This window comes from Notamacropus eugenii, chromosome 4, assembly GCF_028372415.1.
Source record: "Notamacropus eugenii isolate mMacEug1 chromosome 4, mMacEug1.pri_v2, whole genome shotgun sequence".
In the NCBI taxonomy this organism is placed as follows: Eukaryota; Metazoa; Chordata; class Mammalia; order Diprotodontia; family Macropodidae; genus Notamacropus; species Notamacropus eugenii.
In genome coordinates this window covers 37,441,973-37,463,635 of record NC_092875.1, presented here as the reverse complement: position 1 = coordinate 37,463,635, position 21,663 = coordinate 37,441,973, and the positions used below count along the sequence as shown (strand labels likewise).

Below are 21,663 nucleotides of genomic sequence, written 5' to 3'. Positions count from 1 at the left end.
TTGTAGCTCAAGAAAATGAGAGTACCTTCACAGAGACCACAGACAGACAGACCTTCAGAAAAAGGTATGCTTTGGCTATAAGGACTAGAATTCCTGAAAGAGATGAAGCAAGAGATTTTTGAAAGGATCTTATAGATGAAATGAGAGTCCTAGAGTAAAGCATTGGAAGGAGATTAAACAGTTTGGAATAGGAAGTACAAAGGGAGAGCAGCACATGGTTAAGCAGGCGAAAAATAGGATGGAGGGGAATGCAGTTAAGAATCATAACTGTGAATGTAAATGGGCTGAACTCACCTATAAAATGGAAGCACACAGTAGAATAGATAAGAAACCAGAATTCAACAACATATTGTTGACAAGAGACACACTTGAAACAGAAAGACAAACACAGTTAAAATAAAAGGCTGAGGAGAATCTATTATACTTTAGCTGAGGTAAAAAGGGCAGAAGTAGGAATCATGATTTCAGTAAAGGAGAAAGCAAAAATAGACCTAATTTTAAAAGGTAAATAGGGAAAATATATTTTGCTAAAAGGTACCCAAAACAATGAAGTAATACCAATACTAAACATATATGCACCTAATGGCATAGCAGCTGAATTCTTAAAGGAAATATCAAATGAGTTATAGGAGGAAACACAGTAAAACTATACTTGTATAGGTCTATTTTTGCTTTTGCTTTGTTTGAGATCATCGTCCTTACTCCTGCCTTTTTTTTTTTACCTCAGAGCAATTGTGACTCTCTGATCATTAAAACTGAATGAAATATAAAATAGGAAGCCATATGTTTGCTATAAAGTATATACTGTCATAGGAGAAGAACTGGACCAGAGTTCATATCTAAGAGGGCTTCCATATAGATTGTGGTTCTCTAGATGTTCTTGGTTGTAGATGACATTGTGCTGGATTATGTCAAGCCCCAGGACTGTGTAAAGACTTGTCAATTAGAACCATAAATACTCTGAAGGGTTTGACCTATCTACTCAATAGAAATGAAGGGGATAAAAAAAATACCCATTTTCTACACCTAGAGAGCACATTCATTGGTCCAATGTGTAGAGAGAGCTTCCAGAGAGTTCATCTGACTGTGTTAGAGAATCCATACTTGAAAGAAAGTTTGTGGATATTTTCATATTGTAGACACACACTAAACATGGACAGTTAGTTGGGTCCAGAATTGAGCAGGAGGAGAAGAGCAAGAAAGATTCAACTTTCTCCTTGAAATAAATGCCCATCCTTTTAATGTCCACATTTTTTTGGAGGTGTTGTATGGTTATAAGCAATAGAATATTGTAATTTTCAAAGAAATTACACTGAGGATCACCCAAAGGCCAATGGAATTGTGAGTGGCTTGAGCAGGAAAAAGATTACAAAGAATGATAAAGGAGAAGCAAAGCAAAGGATATCATCAGAGATCCATCATATGTCTGAAAAAGATGGACTGCTTGCACGGGGAGAGTGAGGGATAACTGAACAACCACTTGTAATGTCAAGAGAAAGTGAGGAAGGCACCAACTTTTGGGATGATACCAGAGTGAGCTAGATGCACACGTTCAAGCCGACAGAAGGAATATACACACTGGTGACTTTCTAGCTCCAACGGAGTATTGGATATAAATTTAGAGACCTTCATTATTTTCTGTGGGTTTCTTAATCATTATGTAAGCTTCTTGTGGGCATGCACCTTCTCTTAGATTTCTTTACCAGTAGGACCTGGCACATAGCAAACACTCCATTGATTCCTATTCCTTTGCTCTTATTCCAAACCAATTACCTTTGTCCTTCATCTTTTGTTTTCCACCCTTCTTGCCCTTTGTCCTTTGGTCCTGAAAAAGAGCAAAATGGGATCTTTTTTGGAATGGTTAGGGTGGAAACTCTGGGGTCTAGCCTTAGCTCTCCCATTTACTAGGTGGAGCATTCATCATTTCACTTCCCTCTCTGAGTCTCAGTATAGCATATATTTGGAAAAGATTTGATTTATTCTAGTTGAATTTCCTTTCCACAAAATGAGGGGTTGGATTTGATTTCTGAGGCAATGGGGTAACATGACTTGCCCAGGGTCACACAGCTAGTAAATATGCAAGATTGGATTTGAACTCAGGTCTTCCTAACTTCAGAGCTAGCTCTATCCACTATGCCAACTAGCTATCCCCTGAATTAGATCTTTCATGGTCTGACATCTTATGTTCTAAAGTCTGTTTCATCTTTAACCTTCCCTAAGGTCCCTTCCAGTTCTCACATTCCATGATTATGATTCTAGGGAGTTCTGAATGGGGCCATTCTGAGTAAGTCTGTGAATTGTTCAGGCCTTGGCTTTCTCCTGGTTCCCAATGACAATTTTTCTTCCTTCTCAGCATCTCTTGGCTTTAGAGACCTGGCATCTAAGGTCAATAAAGAGATTTGGATCAGTGACAATTGATGTGTGTTGTGGGAGCTTCGAGGGGGAGCCATTCATTTTGCTTGTCCAACTCTCTCCTCTATGTAAGCGGGGCTTCTTTTAGTTAAAATATAAAAGCCAAAGCAGACTGGAGGAAGAGTAAGATAGGAAAGAACATTGTCTTGTGTTTTCATGGTGATGGGGAGAAGTTCAGTTTTTACTTCCAGTTGTGTTTGACCCTTCTCTTTAAGGTAGATCATCAACTAAGGAACATGTGGGGGAAAGCAAGATGAATTGGTGAGATGGCCACAGGCATCTCAAAGGGTCAGGGGCCGTACCCTTAGATAGGTCATTTTGTCAGTTTCGGCTGTCCGGATTGTCCCAAAATTGCACAGAGAGGTCACCAGAGTCTCTCCAGATAGCAAGGGCTCCAGGTTAAGCAGTTGACTCCCCAAGACTCGCAGGATGGGGGGATCCTGACGAAATTCCTTAGGTGTGTCCCTCCTTCTTACCTTCTATGGAGAGAGAACAGAAGGATTTGGTTTGAGCAGAGTTCAGAAAGAGTTTGGAGGAGAAGATTATGTGCTGACACATCTTTATCTAGCAAAGATGGTTTCATATTAAGAAAATAATTCCTTTAACTTCAATAAAAATAAAATATTTTATATCATATAGTTTATGTGAAAATATTCTGAAAAGGCCTTTGATAAAAATAGATCTATTTGAGTTTAAAATACATATAAGAGAATTGATGAGAAAAAACCACATTTATTGGAAATGAAGAGCTAATAGTCATTATACCTAAGAGAGAAACCTAATATTTATTTTACCTAAGAGAGAAGCAGGGGGACACACACTGACCCTGCCCCATTATTGTATGCCAGAAGCATGTGACCCATTATCACTACCTACCTTCTTTTTTTCTTTTTCTTCTTTTTCTTTTTCCTTTTCCTTTTCTTTCCCTTTCCCCTTTTTCTTGTCCTTGTCCTCTTTTCCCTTCTTGTCTTTCTCTTTTTCCTTGTCCTTGTCCTCTTTTCCCTTCTTATCTTTCTCTTTTTCCTTGTTCTTGTCTTTTTCGCCTTTTCCTTTCTTGGTAGTTGGGGGACTCTCCTCTGGAGTAGGAAGAATTTGCCAAGAAACTATCTAGGGAAATCAGAGGGATCTCTAATGAGTATTTCCTATCTCAACCTGTGTTTAAATGGCAAAAACCACTTTCGAGAAGCCCTTCAGTAGGCCACTGTGTTACAGTAAGCAGGAAGGAATCCCTTTAAGTCAGGGGTGGGGAACATGGGGCCTTAAGGCCCCCATGTTGCCCTCTAGGTCCTCAAGTGTGGTTCCTTTGACTCAATGCAAACTTCACAGAACACATTCTTTTATTAAGGTTCCCCTTAAGTTCATCTGTTCCTGGTGAATAAGGGGTTCTCCAGTCTCTAGGAGCATCACTAAGGAAAACAGTTTAGTAAGAAGCCCCTAGACCATTCCAAGGTACTCCTCACCCTGCCCCAGGCCAAGCAACCCTCAGGCACAGTTCAGGATTAGGGACAGGAGACCTGTGTTCCCATCTGAACATCCCCCCCTTCCCTCCAAGATGATCATTACCTTTTCCTCCACTATCGAAACTTGGGTTCCCAGTAACAGAAAGGCCTTCAGTGGCACCAGATCCTTCAGAGTATGTTTCATGTTATAATCATAGTCGATAATATTGCTCCAAGGTTTTCTTAGCGTGTTAAAGAGAACTGACCTTTGGGGGAGGGAGCAAAGGAAGACATTCAAATAACCATTATTATGTCCATCAAAAAGAGCAGCTGTGCCTATAAACAATAAATAAATGGAAAGGGGGTGGGGAAGATGACAAGCTTTCTAAAAAAGAAATGTATTGACATCTTTTATTTTAACATCACCTTCTTTTTCAAATATTTCTTTCTTCCTTTCCCTTCCCTTATTCTTAAAAAAATTAAAAGAGAAGGAGAAAAAGTTCATCAAGACAGAACACTGACTTAGTCACACTTGAACACCCCAGTTCTGAGTTAAGGAAGGTTCGAGATGCATTTATCTCACTTACTCTGGGACTGAGCTTGGTTACCATCATTTTACAGCATAGTAAGAAGCTTCCTATAACATATAACTTATACAGAGCATGTAAGAAAAATTCTGTATTTTGCATGAAAACAAGCTTGCCAGAGACAATTTTGTTAATTAAATTATTCTAATTCTAAGAATCTCTGCTTAGAAAGAAAGAAAATCCAAAGGGAGAGAAAACCTTCTGGCTTTTGAAAATCTCTCTGACCCAAGCCTTTCTTGTTTGTTTAATGAATCTATACTATTAACCCAGCTTTATTCACTTCAAATGGAAACCCATTTTTTCTCAACAATTCATTCCACTCAAGGGTAGAGATAGGAATAACCTTGGATTAAGATGTTCCTGTCCTACGTCTGATTAACATCCAAATCTATGTTACAGAAGTTTCTAGTTTTTTATCCTCTTAAATTTTTACCTAGTTTCCTCACAGAAAGTACTTAGATCTTTGGTAAGAATGATGCAACAAGATTCCAGGCCAGGGCATTGTTTCAGAACTGATAGTAAAAAAAAGGGGGGGGGGGGAGAAAAAAAACCACTAATGACATTTTTTATTAAGGTGAGAAAAGGCCACCATACTAAATTTGTCCTGATATTTAATTGTTAATGTGTAGTTTTAAGAGAGAACGGAGTGGTATTGGGAGGGGGTCGGGGAAGGAAGGAAATATCTTAGTAAGCTTTGATAAGTAGTTTTAAACTCTTAACTGAAGGCAGATTTAAGTAAGAGAAGAGATAGTGTCACAAAAACCTAGACTGTGTATCCAGAAGAGGGTAACCAATATTGTCCGAGGCTGCAGAGAGGTCAAGAAGGATGAGGATTGAGAAAGGACCTTTGGATTTGGTGATGAGGAGATAACTGGTCATTTCCATCTTTTTGTGGTAGTTGAATGATGAGGTCAGAAACCAGATTTCAGGGAGTTAACAAGAGAGTGATAGGAAAGGAAGGGAAGGAACTGAATGTAGGCAGCCTTCTCCAAGAGGTTAGTCACAAAAAGGAAGGGAGATCCAGGATAGCTAATAGGGACAGTCAGATAAAGGGAGTGGGGGTTAAGCATGAGGAAGACATGGGTATATCTGGAGGTAGTAGGGAAGCAGTCCATCATCAAACAGAGGTTGAAGATTAGTGAGAGTTCAGATTATATAGAAAAGGTGATCTGCTGGAAAAGATGGGATGGAAGGAATCTAAGGCACAAGTAGAGGGGTTTCTCTGCACACCCAGAAAGGAAGGCTGGGGAAGCTAGATGGAACTCTAATGGATAAAGAGTTAGCTCTGAAGTCAGGAAGATGTGAGTTCAAATCCAGCCCCAGCTGTTTGACCCTAGGCAAGTCACTTAACCCCAATTGCCTCAAAAGAAAGAAAAGAAAGCAAGGCCACTTTTCCTGAAAAAATGGTGATGAAGGAGAAAGCAGAGGAAGGCATCTGAGTGACTTCTTGGATAATGGTCTCCATTTTTTTGTGTGTGTAAAATATAACTCAAGATCCTTGACTAAGAGACTAGGGAGAAGGGGAGCCATGGTAGGTTTGAGGAGGGATGAAAATGTTTGGAAAAATGGATATAGTGAGTGGGATGGTGACTCAATTAGCAAAGTGTAAAAGGAGTAAGACTGGGAGGTGTTTAACCCAGTTGAATTCAACTCAATTCAATCCACTTGAAATTGTGTCACATCCATTTCTAGAGGACCCAGTCAACACAGCCATGAGTAGGAGCAATAGTGGGAGGGATCCAGCTCTGGGCCTTGGCAGGGCAGGATCAGTGAGAGAGCAAGGGGTCTTGAGAGAGAAGTGGAGAGCTGAACTGGCTCAGCAAGGAGTCAAGGTAGTGAAGGTAGAAGAGCATTGCTAGTGCTGAGAAAGAATCAGGGGGTGAAGTCATTGGAGATTGAGGTGACGTTCAAGAACCGGTTTTAAGATCACAAGGCAGAAGAAGAGGTGGAATGACAACAGATTGTGATCTGATAAAGTAATTTCAGAGTTTAGGAACACGCAAGAGGTACATCTGTGGGGATGACCATCTCTGTGTGGAGTGTATCTGAGGTGAGCAGAGAAGCAGGTCAAGGAAAGAAGGGAGGGAAGGAGAAAGGAAGGGAAGGAGGGAGAGAAGAAAGAAAGGGAAGGAGTGAAGGAGGGACAGATGGAAGAAAAGAGGGAGAGAAGGAAACAATTCTTAATATTAAGTGTCTACTATGCTCCAGGCTCTTTGCCAAACACTTTACAATTATCATCTCATTTGATCCTCACAACAACCCTGGGGAGGGGGTAGACGCTATTATTATCCCCATTTAAGGAAACTGAGACAGGCAGCAATTAAGTGAGTTGCCCAGGGTTACCACAACTAGGAAGTTTCTGAGGTTACACTTGAACTCAGGTCTTCCTGACTCCAGGTCTAGCGCTCTATCCAATGCCTCACTGGTAGTCTGGAAGTCAGGGGTTCAGAATCATGGGGAGGGGAAAGGAATGATGGAGTAGGAGCATGTTAATTGGTGGGGAATGAGTTCAGGCAGGTTCATCATTGTCCATGGGGATTCTGCCTCTACCTTCAGAGGGTCCCAATGCTCCTCAATCTACCATCTGCAGAGTTAGATAAGGAATTTGTTATAACCACATCTGTTAAAGTCTATCAGTTTGAAGATGAGATAGAGATAAGAAGTCACCGCCCTGTGACTCAGAGTCTGGGCCACTTTAGGCAAATCCTGTGCAAATATCAAGGAGTACTATACATGATCCTCTCTAAACCATCCTGTTAGGAACAAGCCGCAACCATGCTTAGCTCTTTCCTTTGGGAGATCTTTCCAAAGCCATTTGTCCATCACCCTGTCTACCCTGAGGGTAGGACCCTGACAGACGACAGAGAAACGATGGGGGGAGGGGTGGAGAATGAGCAGAAAACCTGAACCCTAAGATCCAGTGGGGAACCAGGAGATGGTTCACTTGGGATTTACCCCCCAGAAGCTCGGGTAAAGAAAGAGAGGGCTTACCATAAATCTGTATGGTGCAAAATACCGCAGCTTCTTTGAACAAGGCAAAAAAGCAGTTTTCCTATAGTATCCTGAAAGAGCCCTGGTTTAAAGGGTGGGAGATGCAGCATTTGGACATGGAAAATAAAACTTCCATAGGAATGAAGACAATTCCCAAGGCCTCAAAATCTGCCAAGACTGAGTTACAAGGGAGCCGGACTTAAGAGCAAAAGTAGGTGTAGAGAGCTCACCCGCCTAAGGCAGAAAACAAAGTCGGAAAGCAGCTACAGTCCCAGGAGGGCTGGCCCAGAGCCACTGGAGAAAAGGCCACGTGGCCCAGACAGAAGGGACCTGAGGGGAAAGAACTGATGGGAAAAACCACCCTTGGCCATGCAGGGCCCTAGCTAGAGCCTCCCTTGGGTGAGGCTGTAAACCTGAGTGCATATGGGCTGGGGAATCTTCTGTTTCTCTCTGCCTTCTTTTTGAGTTCATTTTTTAGCCTGGGTTCTTGCCTTGAGGGAAGGCCAGGTACAGATGTTCCCAGGTACCTCCTGGGGGGAGCCAATGAGCCAGAGAAGCAAGAGGTCCTGGGAGAATGGAGACCTTTTGTATCAGGAGGGGAGTGGTGACATAAAATGTACATAAAGCCTGGTGTAGTCTTTACCAGCTGAGGAGTGGCTTAATGAGAGTGATGGAAGAAGGGAAATAAGGAAGGAGCAAGCCAGTAGGCGCATCACCTGGACAACATGCTGCTTTTTGGTGAAGAACTTCAACTGAAATGCAGGGGGAAGAGATTTCTGTGTGTCTGTGTGTGTGTGTGCTTGCGTGTGTGTGTGTGTGTATGTGTGTTTGTGTGTGTGTGTGTTTGTGTGTGTGTGTGTGTGCTTACCCTAAGAATTAACAGTTTCCCCTTCAATCCCCCCTTAAACTGAGAAGGAAATCACGTTCCTTACTGAGGAATGGGGCCAGAGGTAGCCAGCTCTCTGAGGACCAGAGAGAGTTTAGCATTACTCCAGGGTGACCTCTGCTCTTGTACAGTGTGTAGAGCCACAGGGGATGATCTCTGGGTTGACAGCAATCAGACCTTGTTACTGAACAGTATCCCCGTGATTAAATGGAACTAATTGGAGTTTGTGGTTTCTCATATAATCATTATTATTATTGTTTATGAATCTGAATTTTTTTGTGGATGCCAGAAACAAATTTACAAAATAAAAGCCAGAGTTTATTCTACCTAGAATTAGACTCATACACTTGATAAAAATGTTCAACAACCAAAGGACTTTCTGGTTAAAAATCCTCCACAAATTAGAAAATATAATTCTGGTGGTGCCAAACCACCCACCCTTCTCTCCTTCCCAGATTATTCTGGCTAACAGAGCTTTGACTATACTGGGAAAAGGAGGCTGAAGAGTCTGGGAAAGGGAAATCAGGAATATAATCCAACTCTAGGATATTGAGGTCCATGGCGCAGCCTTGCAAACCATATCTTGGGCAGCATCTTGGGGAAGGTTAAGATTGAGGTTTATAAGATTGCTTTTGGAGTTTGGTGAAGCCTATAGACCAAATAGCGCTTTTAAAACAACAATAATTGAAGGAAATGCTAATTATAGTAAGAGGTTAGTGAAAATAAGGAAGTTTTTTCCCATCATTCTGGGCTTATTCAGACCCTAGTGAGCTTGGTAGTTTCCGTCCTTACCCAGGGGCTGGTTTGAGCCGGGGATCTATTTCAGTCTCATTAATGCCCTCCCTGGAAACCATGGTTGACAGTGGTGGGCTTTCGTTGGGCTTGATAACCTGCCAGGGAGACATACAAAGATGACTAACATGCCCTGTTGGAGAGAGATTTCACCCAATGCAATTGAAATGAGACATCCAAGCCGGGGCCTGAAGTCAGGAAGACCCCTCTTCCCAAGTTCGGATCTGGCCTCAGAGACTTGTTAGCTGTGTGGCCCTGAGCAAGTCGCTTAACTCTGCCTCAGTTTCCTCATCTGTAAAATAAGGCAAAGAAGGAAATGGCAAAAGCACTCCAGTACATCTATCAAGAAAACCCCAAATGAGGTCATGAAGAGTTGGACACACCTGAAGCCACTGAATAACAACAAAAATCCTGGATTAAATAAACAATTGCAAAGTTCAATGTTGAATAAATGACTTAAAGGTGAACAGGATCCCAGCACTCTTACATCAATCAGTTCTTTTATTGGGGATGGCTTAGGCACAGGCACAGTCTGGTTAATTCTAAAGGTTTGTACAAAACCTGACCCACATCATCAGGGGTTTCCATGGGAAATTCATAGCCTAGAGGATGACTGATTCCTAGGGAAGTCAGTAGATAAGCTGAGGACCAGCCAGTCTAGCACCCACCGGGCTGGTTGTCACAGAAGTGTCAAATGGGGCCGTGAATCAGAGGAGCCCATGCATGTTAACCCCTTTTCTGGTTTCTACCTAATGCAAAGGCAGTGCTTGGGTCTCTTAGAGAAAGGACCACCAGGTTGCCCATCTGAAGAAGGTGGGGAAGGGGCTGAACTGTTGTTCCATCACGTCTGACTCTTCTTGATCCCGGAGAACTGTCCATGGGATTTTCTTGGCAAAGATACTGGAGTGGTTTGCCATTTCCTTCTCTAGTGGATTAAGGCAAACAGAGGTTAAAGGATTTTCCCAGTGTCACAGAGCTAGTGAGTGTCTGAGGCTGGATTTGAACTCATCTTCCCGACTCCACACCTAGTGCTCTATCCACTAGCTCAGGAAGGCAGGATGGACGGGCCTAAGTAGCATTTTCCTCCCTTCCCTTTTACACCTCCCCACTCTCTAGAGAAGGACCCTCACCCACCTCTTCTATATTATTAGCATACTCCTTTTCAGTGTCTTTTTCCTCCTTGACAAAATTATATGTCACATAGTAGCTATAAACAGTATAAGGACCTTCAGTTGTTGGTTCTGGGTCCAAGAGAGAGGAATCCAAAACACCTGTGACATTCTTCACAGTCACTATCAAATGGGCTTCTTCTTTTGCAGAGCCTGTAATGGGGAGGTGGGAGTTAGTACAACAAAGATCTGGGGATGGACGTGGTTGGGAGGGGTAGGGAAGGGGTAATTCTTCCATTACCAATGAGCCCCGACCTTGGGAAAGCACATGGAGTTTGTGGCACTGGCCACAAGGGGGTAATCTTTAGTCAGTGAAAAATCAACTAAGCGCCAAGGAAAGTTTTCCTTTGAAGGGATATTTTTCTGGAGTGGGGGTGACGCAGAAAGCTTCCTTCAATGGCAGATCTGATCACAGGGATAAAATCTGGGAGCCCCCTCTGGATGTGGAAGTGGGAGACATTACTCAGAACTGATGCAATTTAACGAGATCTAATCCCGTTGGGGACTTTCAGTAGAGTGGAAAGTGATGATAAGCATTTTTTAATATAAGCTCCTTCAGGCTTACAAAGCATTTCTAAGTATTATCTCATTTGCTTTTCACAAGCACCCTGGAAGGGAGGTGCCATTATCATCCTCATATTTACAGATAGGGAAACTGAGGCAAACAGAGGTTAAGTGACTTAACTATAGTCATAGCCTCGGTCTGAGGTTGAATTTGCACTCAGGTCTTCCTCTTCTCTACTGTACCAACCAGCTGCCTCCACTTCTAAATTACAGGTGAAGTGTTTAGAGAAAAAGAGGAGTATCAGTTGGCATTCTCTCCTCTATCCACCTTACCTAGCTTGCAGCTGATGCCTTGGAACAGGTGTCTCTCTTCTGGGGAGACGCTGATGTCATCCAGCACGTAGAGCTGGGGCAGGCAGTCAATGGTATAGCCACGGTAATGGGGCACCAGGGCCAGAGGGTTTCCTTGCAGCACCAGCAGCCTCAGCTGGGGCAGGGTACACAGGCCAGCAACCATGTAGCGCAGCTCAGTCAGGTCATTGTAGCCCAGGTCCAGGGAGACCAGGTTAGGCCTAGAAGGTGAAACAGTCCAGGGTCAATCCAATCAGTAAGGCTGGCAGACCTGTTATAACCAAGCTCTCTCTAGGAATTCTGGTACCCGGTCAAGCAGTGCTTCCTCAACTCATTGTGAACCAATATTCTGCTAACTACATGCTAAGCTCTAATTTCTAGTTACAGGAGTGCCCATGATCTCAGCACGTACATATAGCCAATATTAAAGCTGTGCCACCTTTTAAAACCACCGATTTTGAATCTTTAATCCAATCAAATGCAAACTCTTCAGTGACAAACCCTGCTTTTCATCATTTTTGTGCCCCTTGGTACCACAAACACAAGAGACCCTTAATAAAGGCCTATCGGATTGGACTTAAAACTGTGAGCCCCAAGCCCCGGTCATGCCTCCAGCTTGGATCATCCCTGGTTCAGCTGCATCTCCAGCTAATGTCCTCTCTGCTGTGGTCTATGGTTCCTCCCTCTCCCCCAATCAATCAATGCACAAGTAACTATTAGTACTTACTTGGCTCAGATCCTATAGCAAGGACTGGACATATAAGGCCTAAACGAAATCCTGCCTAATTTGCAAGCACAAGTGATTTTGTACCACTAGGTTGGCACTTAGCATGTCATCCTTCGATTCACAAATCATCTTCATAAGCATATGCCCCATGTCCTCAGAAATGCTATAAGCCATAGTGATCATCTGATCCAATCCCCTTGTTTTTGTAGACAAGAAAAGCCCAGAGAGGGAAAGGTACCTGCCCAAGGGGACATAAAGAGTAGCAGAGACACTCCAAGCTCGGTGCTGCTGTTCCACCCTCAGAGCTAACCCTGACCTTCTGGTCTGGAGACCAGGTGCACAAATTCCATGCCCTTCTGGATGGGCCACACACCATCTCCATCCTGGCACACAGCAAGCTCTCATTCAATAAGTATTTGTTGACTGATAGAAAAAGACCAGAGAAGCATATTGGTGAGGACTAGAGGGCTAAGTGTTGATTAAGGATCCAGCAAAAAAACTGAATGTTGGACCTGGAGTCAAGACTTGGGTCTGAATCTGGTCTCAGACACTTACTAGCCATGTGACCTTGGGTAAGTCACTCAACCTCTGTCAGTCTCAGTTTCTTTATCTTAAAATGGGTCTAATAATATTACCTATCTCCCAGGGTTGTTGTGAGAGCGTGTAAAACACTTCGCAGACTTTCAAGAGCTGTCAACATTAGCTACTCTAACAGCAAGTCAAACCTCTGGGAGCCTTTGTTCATCTGTAAATTGGCCCCAATCTGGCTCTAAGGCTCATGCTTCTCCTACCCACACCACAAAGTATGGAGGAATAGGCAGGCCAGCCTACTGTCCATGAGAGCAGCTGAAACCATCTTCTCTAAGCTAATAAAGAACAAAGCCCTCTCTGGCAAGAGATGACAGGAGGTTGGTCAAGGAAAATTTATCGGAAAGTCAAGAGTCTTCATTTCTCAAGGGTTGAGACTGGGGACATGGCAAAGGAGAGGACAAAGAGATAAGGATGGGCACAGAGTGGATTTTCCCGCTGACACAAATTAAAAATGAAACAGTACATTTTAGTTCTAAGTACCAAAGCAAAAAAACCCAACCCACCCCCCACCAAAAAAAAAAAAACAACCTCAGCACCAAGCAGCTTATCAGCACCTTATCTTTTAAAATCATACTAAACACTAACAATTTCCCACAGAATAAACTTCTTCACCCTAATCTTTCCTTCCTTTTTATGACTTGTCTTCTTGTATGACAGTCAGAACCTGGTCTATGAGGGCACAGGAAAAATCAGTCATACAGGTCACTTTCTTAAAAAGAACAGGAAAAAAATGGGGGAATCTACATGTGAGATATATATTCCATTTATTAAACTTTGAAATGGTGTGTATAGGTATATCTGGTACATGAATTATCTCTGGCTAACTCTCTCAGTTAACCAGACTGCCTAATGGAGGTTTCTTTTCTTAGCAGTCTTGCCAAGGCCCAAGAAAGGAGGGTTGGGGAATCTCCAATGGTTATAAATTGGGCTGTTTGATGGGATCCTGGGCAAATAGTCAACAGGAAAAGGGGAGAAGGTCAGAAGTTATGGTCAAAGAGTAGGATTTGGGTTCACTTGCAGTTTTCATTAATCAAAGTTTTTCTTCTAAGAGTGTGGAAATTCAGTTCAACAAGTCTTTATTGAACATGGAGACTTGGAAGCAACGTCAATCTACCCTAAAAAAAAATACTTGCCTGGTCACCTTTGCAATAATCTAGAATTGCAATTTCTTAGAATGTGGGAGAGAAAAAAACAGTGGTCTTAGACACTGTTAAATTCTACCTAATGTGAGGCATCATAATTGCATTGGAGAGTGCTTGGTAGGGTTCCCTTTGAGAGTCATCCACCACCATCCCCTAGGATTTCCAATTCTCCATGGCTGACCCACCAAATAGATCATAAATAAGAATTGACCCCATGCAATACAACCATGAACACACAGTGTGCTCAATAAATAAAGAATATATCAAACAAACAAGGATATGTAATATATCACAGCATCTTTCCAGGGAAAAAGTAGCAAGGTATCTGATGTGATCAATAGGGGAAAAATTTTCATAGTTAAATCTGGTGTTACTTTCCGGGTTTCCTTCATTTTGGTGGGTTGGATGAGAAATAAAAATTTGAAGTCTGTTGTCATCAGCCAAAAAATGGAAACCAAAAGGCCCAAATCAAACTGTTTTATCCATCAAGAAACATCAACATCTAGTGTTTAATCTCTTCCTTTCTTCCATCACCCTCCCCCCCTCCCCCCCATTAAGAGGTCTTCAATTACCAATAATTGGCTGTGATATACTGACTTTCCAGGAAGCCAATAAGTTTGTTGTGTCCCACGCCCAAATGCTGGAGGGCCGGAGGGGGGTGAGAGCACAGACACTGGATACTGGTCATTTCATTTCCATAGAGCTCCAGAACCTGAGTGAGGAGAACATCACAGAGGACATGACTAGAAGAAAAAACAAATCCCAAAACACCTTCCTTCCTTCTTTGGAGACCATGGGAGAACTCAGGAAGGAAAGGGTTTTTTTTTTTCTTTCTAATAATATTTTATTTTTTCCCCAGTCACATGTCAAGAAAATTTTTAGCACTCATTTTTATAAGATTTTGAGTTCCAAGTTTTTCTCCCTCCCTTCCCTCCCCTTTTCTGAAAATGGTAGGCATTTTGACATGGTTTATATAGGTGCTATCATGTAAAAATATTTCCATATTAGTCACAGTTGTGATAGAAGAAACATATCATAAGAAAAAAAAACCACGAGAAAGAATAAAGTGAAAAAAATACGTTTCAATCTGCATTCAGAGTCTGTCAGTTCTTTATCTGGATGTGGAGAGCATTTTCCTTTGTGAGTCCTTTGTATTTGTCTTAGATTATTGTGTTGCTGAGAAGAGCTGAGTCTTTCATAGTTGATCATCACACAATGTTGCTGATACTGTGTACAATGTTTCCCTGGTTCTGCTCATTTCACTTTGCATCAGTTCATACAAGTCTTTCCAGATTTTTCTGAAATTCTCCTGCTCACCATTTCTTATTGCATGATAGCATTCCATTACATTCATATACCACAGCTTGTTCAGTCATTCCTCAATTGATGGGGCATTCCCTCAGTTTCCAATGTCTTGCCACCACGGACTGCTATAAATATTTTTACATATGTAGGTACTTTCCCCTTCTTTATGATTTTTTGGGGAGGGAAGAAAAGTTTTACTAAAATGATGACATCATCCTGATCCAATTATCCTATTATGGCACTGCAATAGGAATTTGCTGGCCAGGGGTACTGGGGATTAATCTGGACATGCTGCCAAGAGGACACTCAGCCTTGGGCTGGTCCCCAATGACTAACATATAGCTGACTGGGGTTCAGGAAGATCCTTGTGGAGAAGGAATATTTTTCCCCTTGGTGGTCCAAGAGTTGTGGAAGCAGCCACTCTTTTGAGGCCCTCTCCTTCAGTAAAGGTTTTTCTTCCTACGAATTTTAGGAAGTGGGGTCTTTTCCCCTATCCTCACCCCCTACCATTTCTTATCTAGACTTTAGAGGTCCCCTCACTCTCATCCCTAGCACCTAGCCTAGTTCTCTGTAAATAATAGGAGCTTAAAAAATACTGATAGAATAAATGAATGTGTCCTAACTCCTCTGTAACAAGTTTTATCAGCCGGACGAGGAAGGGGACATGGTGAAGAGGGCTGATAGGAATCTGGGGAGAAAATCTCCCTGTAGCAGGTTTGGAAGTTTGCTTTCATTTCTGAAGGAAAACAAAACAGGGTGGGGGTGGGAGCACTGTGGCTACAGGAACATAGGTCTGGATGCCAGATGAGGCTGATCTCAGAAGAATCAAAGGGGCAAAAGGGTGGGGGGAATTTAGCAAGGCCTTCTAAGTGGCAGGCAGAGGATGGGCAAGCTCTGCTCCCCTCCTTGAAGCCCCTCCACCAGGGTCTGGCTCAGTTATCATCCAGCATGTTGCAGAACTGCATTCCTCCCTCTCCCTCTCAGCACGAAAGCCAAACATTCTCCGAATTTGGCCTCCAAACTTGAACCTAGGAACATCTTTCAAAAAGCTCACTTCTAGGGTCTGATTTAATCCTCATTCCCATTTAAAAAGACCCAGGGATGCCCACCAGCAGAGTTTGCTTTCAGCCCAATAAGTGCTGGTCACCCCCCTCAGCATGTCTGGGGCACAGTCTTCCACTGCTCTGGCTGAAAGGTTCCGAATGTTTGCCACTAGTTACCTTCAGAGTTGGGGGCAGATTCATGGGCTCCACTGCCCTGATTCGGTTGGCACTCAATATCAGTTCTTCAAGCTTAAGGAATTTCAGCAGGTCCTCATCAATGAGGGTGACCTGGAAGATATGGGAGGGGGTAAATTAGGTCCCCAAAACGCAAGCCAGGACCATAATAATGACTCTGTTTTAGGCAAAACAACATTCTTGTTCATCCAAGTGGAGTTAGGAACATGTCAAAGAAATTTCACAGAGCTATGAATGATCCCAAGCTGCTTCCTGGCATAAAAACCCATGCTTTCAAATAAATTCTCCAGTTTTGACTATGTATGACTGTGAATCTGGGAATGCTACAAACTCTAAAAAAACCAAAAAAACCCTCAAAACAAAGAAACTCATCATGTCGTGGTTGACAAGAGACACATGGAGGGTGAAAGTCGACTGTGGTGTATTTCCAAGGATAACCAATGTATAAGAAGAGGTACAAGATATATGAATCAGGAAATGTATGATCTGAAAAGATGGTGAGAGGGCAAGGGACACCTCCACTCACCCAACCCCCATCATAGAGAACCCTAATGTTAGAATGGCGCCCACAAAATGCCAAACAACATAGAATGGCCTTCAGCACAACGGTAGATCCTTTAGGACGGGAGCTCTTAACTTGGGGTCTATGAACATCATTTTTTTAAAACATTTTGACAGCTGTAGTTCAATATAATTCATTTCCTTTGTAATCTTATGTGTTTTATTTTATGCATTTAAAAACATGATTCTGAGAAGAGCTTCACTAGACACTGCTGAAGGGGACTATGACACAATATGGGTTACAAAGTCTTGTTCTAGGATTGATGGGAAAAGAGATACAAGCACTTCCTAGAACAAGAAGATACAGAAGACCTGTACCACTGGAGGGAATCCTAACGTCAATGAGACCAGTGAAGAGGTTGAATGGAATGAAGATAGCGAAGACTTCTCAGTGCTTAACAAAAGGCTTTTAGTAGATGGTTAGGCCTAAGTTTTGGTTTCCCAGAAATCATGTGACTTTCAGGAATATGAAACTTAAACTACCCCCCTTGGGTTGCCACATCAACATCCACATCAACATAATGTCTACTGGTTGTTCCACTTCTACCTTGTCCCCTAATCACAGTCACGTTAACTGTTGTATTTAGATTGTGAGCCTGCCTCCCAGCCAATGGGAGTAAAAGGTCAGCAGGGGGGTGGGATCTGCGTAAGGCTATATAATCTCTATTTTTACTTTCTGTGATTGCCTCATCTCCTGATTATTTACCAGAGAGGAGATGTCCTTTCTCGTGAGATTGTAATAAAATCTTGCTGCTTTGTTTCTACCTTGAGAAGTCTCTGATTTTTATTTGAGTTGGTGATCTCTGACCCACACAATGTCATAAAGGAATAATTTTGCACAATGCAAAGGTCTCTGAAACAATGGGGTTCAAACCCTGACTCACACAGTAATTCACCAGGTGGCTCTGGGTAAGTTTTTCCATTTTATTTGGGCCTCAGTTTCCCCAGTTATAAAAGGAGAAAGATGAACTAGATCGGGGTTCTTTCCTTTTGTGTGTGTGATAGACCCCTTTGGCAGCCTGGTGAGTTCTACAGAATCAAGTTTTTAAATAATTGTAGGAAATGCTACATTTCAGAAAGTAGGAAAAAAAAAATATACATATACATACACATATGCGTATGTGTGTATCTATGTGTATATGTGTGTGTACACACATACATATATACATTTATACACACACACAGAGGAAAAAGGAGGAGGAAAGAGAGAGAGAAAGAGAGAGAGAGAGAGAGAGAGAGAGAGAGAATACACTGATATATATCTGTATTAGTTGCTATAGATAGATGCCAACCAAGTTCATGGAGCTTCTGAAATCCATTGAGAAGCCCTGGACTAGATAATGTTAGGATTCCCTTCCATAATTCTATGACTTTCCCCCAATGACCCAGCCATGTCTCCTCAGAGCTTTAGTTTCTTACAACTCCACCTGCTAGTACCTGTTTTGTGTATTTTCTCTGTCCATGTTCTTTTGCCTTTACATATCCTACACCTCTCATTAAGCTGTTAAGCTCCTTCCAGGCACTTTGTATTGCTCTCCCCTCCTCAGCCCTATGTAAAGTGTACACTTTAGTCTAATTGACTGACAGCGGGCCTAGGTGCACCCTATGTACCCTTCTATCCAAGCTAGTAGGTTTCTGTTTTCTGGGGTGGGTGGATGGGGGTGGAGGAGAAGGGAAGGAGCAGATTCCTGGAGATTGAAAGGCTTTGATACTGTCCATTCTAAGTGAGGGAGGGGGCCTGTCTTTCCCCAAGACTAGTCTTCGTTCAGGTTTTCCTAGATATCTTTTTAAAAAACATCTCAGTGACTCAGAAACAAAATAAAGATAAGCCATTAATTTAACTCTAGATCACTACAACCAGCATGGATTTTTCATTAGTTGGTGTGAAAAATGTCCCCTTCCCCACAAGACTGAGTTATATAAACCTGGATTCTTGATAGGATAGTTGGGGAAGGAGTCCCCCACTCCCCGTGGGGAGGCACCACTGAATTCCTTCCAAGGGTCTAGGGAATGGAGTCATGAAGAGCAAACAAAGTAAGCAGCTGGTTCTTCTGGGTAAGTGGGATCAGGTGATCATATGTTCTGAACCAGAAGAGACCAGAAGTCAATGAGTCCAACCCCTTCATTTTACAGAGGAGGAAACTGAGGCCTGAGAGAAGTGACTTCCTCGAGGTTACAAGGGAGAAAAGGCCAGGATCCAACCCAGCACTCCTAGAAGACAGTTAGAGCTTCCTGTCACACAAGCCTGTTATGCTCCAGTGAAATCCTACTCATTCAACATGTTATCAGCTTTATTTCCCCCTAACCCAGCTCTCCCAAGTTCACTATAAAGGCAGAATTAGAACTTGGTGGTTCTAGGCAGTCTGGACTCTTTTTTCTATATTTCCCCCTTCTTTGTCCTTTATCTCACCAATAATTCATGGAAGAAGAACTGTCCCACCCCAATATTAACCTCTATCTACCTATGCCTTTCCGCGCTTCCAGTACTTACCCCCTTGTTCACCACTCGCAGGGATGTGAAATAGGAGAATAAGAAGGCATCTCCAATGATGAGGGGGTTCTGAATAGCAAGTTCCCTCAGATACTGGTCTTCCATGGTTGAATCCTTGTGTTGAGCCCAGGGAGACTTTGTACTTCGTACCAGCCTCAGCAGGCATTCCACATTCTCCTCTTCAGGGGGCACATTTTCTGGCACTTTAGGGATCCCACCTTTCCAGGATTTCAAGTTTTCAGGGGAAAAGCGGGTCCTGTTCTGTAGGAGCAGGAGGAGAGTTCATATAACTTTAAACTTATATTCAACAAGTATTCATTCATCCAACAAGTATTTGCTGGGAGCCTATTGCGAGAAAGGCCATATGTTAGGCACAATCAAATGGTTCCTACCCTCAAGGAACTTTAAATCTAGGAAGTAAGAAAGCCACATTCCTAAATGACTCTAAATCAAAAGCCAGAGGAGTTCAGCTTAGGTAAAGAGGATTTCTCTCTAGAAAGAACAGAGAAGTGACATTTGAGTAGATACTTAAAGTAGAGATAAGTTGATGAGTAGAGAATGGGGGAAAATTAGGGGGTGTTGGGCTTACAGGTGAAAGAAACAGCATGAGCAAGAATAGGAAAGCAGATGACCCATTCAAGAAACAGTACTGCCTTTTGGTTGGATTACAAAACATATTAGGTGATAGCTTGAGATGAAGTTGGAAAGAGGGGCTGAGGCCAGACCTTGAAGGTCAGGCGGAAGGGTCTGAATTCCATTCTGTCCAAAGGCAAGGAAGTGATGTCATCAAGGGAGTACCTGGGGAAGATGGATAGGCCAATGTACTTGTACACAGGAGGTACTGGAGTAGGGAAAGATCAGAGAGCTTGGATAATTCAATTAGACAACAGCAAACATTTATTAAGCATCTACTAAAGCATTGCAAGACAAAAAATGAATCAGTTCCTGGGTTCGAAGAATTTCTATCTCATGGTAGGACATAGCATCTAGGGTCTAGAAAAGTAAATACTAAGTGATAGCAGAAGGGAGAGAGCATTAATGACTGAGGGTGCCAAGAAAGGCTTCGTATTGGAGGTGACACCTGTATAGAGCTTTGAAGGAAGTTAGAGATTTTATGAAGCAGAAGTGAAGAGAGAGAGAGTGAATCCCAGATCCAGGAAAGGGAGCATAATGTGCTTGAAGAATGGTATAAGGGAAGAAAGAGAGCAAGTTTGCCTGGGAAGCGTGTGGGAGCCGATTGATGATGGGCTTGAAATGCCAGGTTGAGAACAATTTGTTTGTTTTTTGAGACTGGGTTTCCTTATCTCACTCAGGCTGACACCCCAAAGGCCACTCCCGGCCCCATCCCACCACTGATGAGGGAGAAGTCAAGGATTACTCAACTTTTCCAACCAGGGAGATTGGGCCAGCATGGTAGCAATTAAAATAAAAAAGGAAGAGATAAATGTAGGAGTTATTTCAAAAAAAAAGAATAAAAAAATTGGCTACTGAGAGGAGGGGGAGCACTTGAAAGAGGGAAAAGAACATAGTTTCAGGACTGTTACCATGAGCAGAAAGAAACAACTTGGGAAAAGACACTACTGCCTACATCACATATAGCTGTGATCTTGTTGAGTCATATCTAACTCTTCTTTTTTTTTTTTCTCTATAACATTTATTTTTTTTATTTTTTTTTAATTTTTTAATGTTTAACAATCACTGCCATACAATTGTGATTTTATCCCCCCCACCTACCCCTCACTCCCCCCTTCCCTCCCCACGACTGCATACAATTCTGTATAGATTCTACATATACTTTCCTACTGAGTATATTTTCACTATAGTCATGCTATGTAGTCAGACTAAGATAAATGAAAGAAATCGTATAACAAATCAGAACATGATACACAAACACATACACATACACAAACATGATCTGTTACATTATGTGAGTGACTTCCATATTTCTCTCTCTGAGTGTGGAAGGCATTTTGCCTTGAGAACCACCATTGGGATTTTTTTTTTTTGTAAGAAGTTCTTGTGTTATTACAAAAATCTAAGTCTACCAGAAAAAACTCTTACACACTGTGGTCATTGCTGTGCATAAAGTTCTCCTGGTTCTGCTCCTTTCACGCAGCATCAGGTCATATAAGTCCTTCCAGGCCTCTCTGAAGTCTTCTTGTTCATCATTTCTTATGGCACAATAGTACTCCATTACATTCATATACCATAATTTATTCAGCCATTCCCCAGTTGATGGACATCCCCTTGACTTCCAGTTTTTGGCAACTACATAGAGTGCTGCTATAAATATTTTTGTACATGTGGGACCCTTTCCCATTTTTATGATCTCTTGGGGATATAGTCCTAGTAGCGATATTGCTGGGTCAAAGGGTATACACATTTTTGTAGCCCTTTGGGCATAGTTCCAAATTGCTCTCCAGAATGGTTGGATGCGCTCGCAGCTCCACCAACAATGAAATAGTGTTCCAACTCTC

At 42.3% G+C, this 21,663-nt stretch overlaps 1 protein-coding gene across 5 annotated transcripts in view; it reads right to left on the bottom strand.

The window, feature by feature from the left end:
- Positions 1–21,663, bottom strand: part of LRRC43 (leucine rich repeat containing 43) — a 62,774-nt gene that overhangs the window by 13,750 nt on the left and 27,361 nt on the right. For 4 of the 5 annotated variants that reach the window (XR_011965397.1, XM_072600560.1, XM_072600558.1 and 1 more), the window contains exons 2-11: positions 19,187–19,447; positions 16,117–16,227; positions 14,164–14,303; positions 11,114–11,352; positions 10,242–10,429; positions 9,108–9,205; positions 3,976–4,117; positions 3,289–3,519; positions 2,715–2,891; positions 1,774–1,825 (exon numbers count right to left, since the gene is read on the bottom strand). Coding sequence is in view for 4 of the 5 variants with exons in the window: in XM_072600558.1 (XP_072456659.1) it covers positions 1,774–1,825; positions 2,715–2,891; positions 3,289–3,519; positions 3,976–4,117; positions 9,108–9,205; positions 10,242–10,429; positions 11,114–11,352; positions 14,164–14,303; positions 16,117–16,227; positions 19,187–19,447 (1,639 nt within the window). In the remaining variant the exon portion in view is untranslated. Of the gene's footprint in view, positions 1–1,773; positions 1,826–2,714; positions 2,892–3,288; positions 3,520–3,975; positions 4,118–9,107; positions 9,206–10,241; positions 10,430–11,113; positions 11,353–14,163; positions 14,304–16,116; positions 16,228–19,186; positions 19,448–21,663 lie in introns of those variants that run through there. The other variant, XM_072600561.1, reaches the window with a different exon arrangement.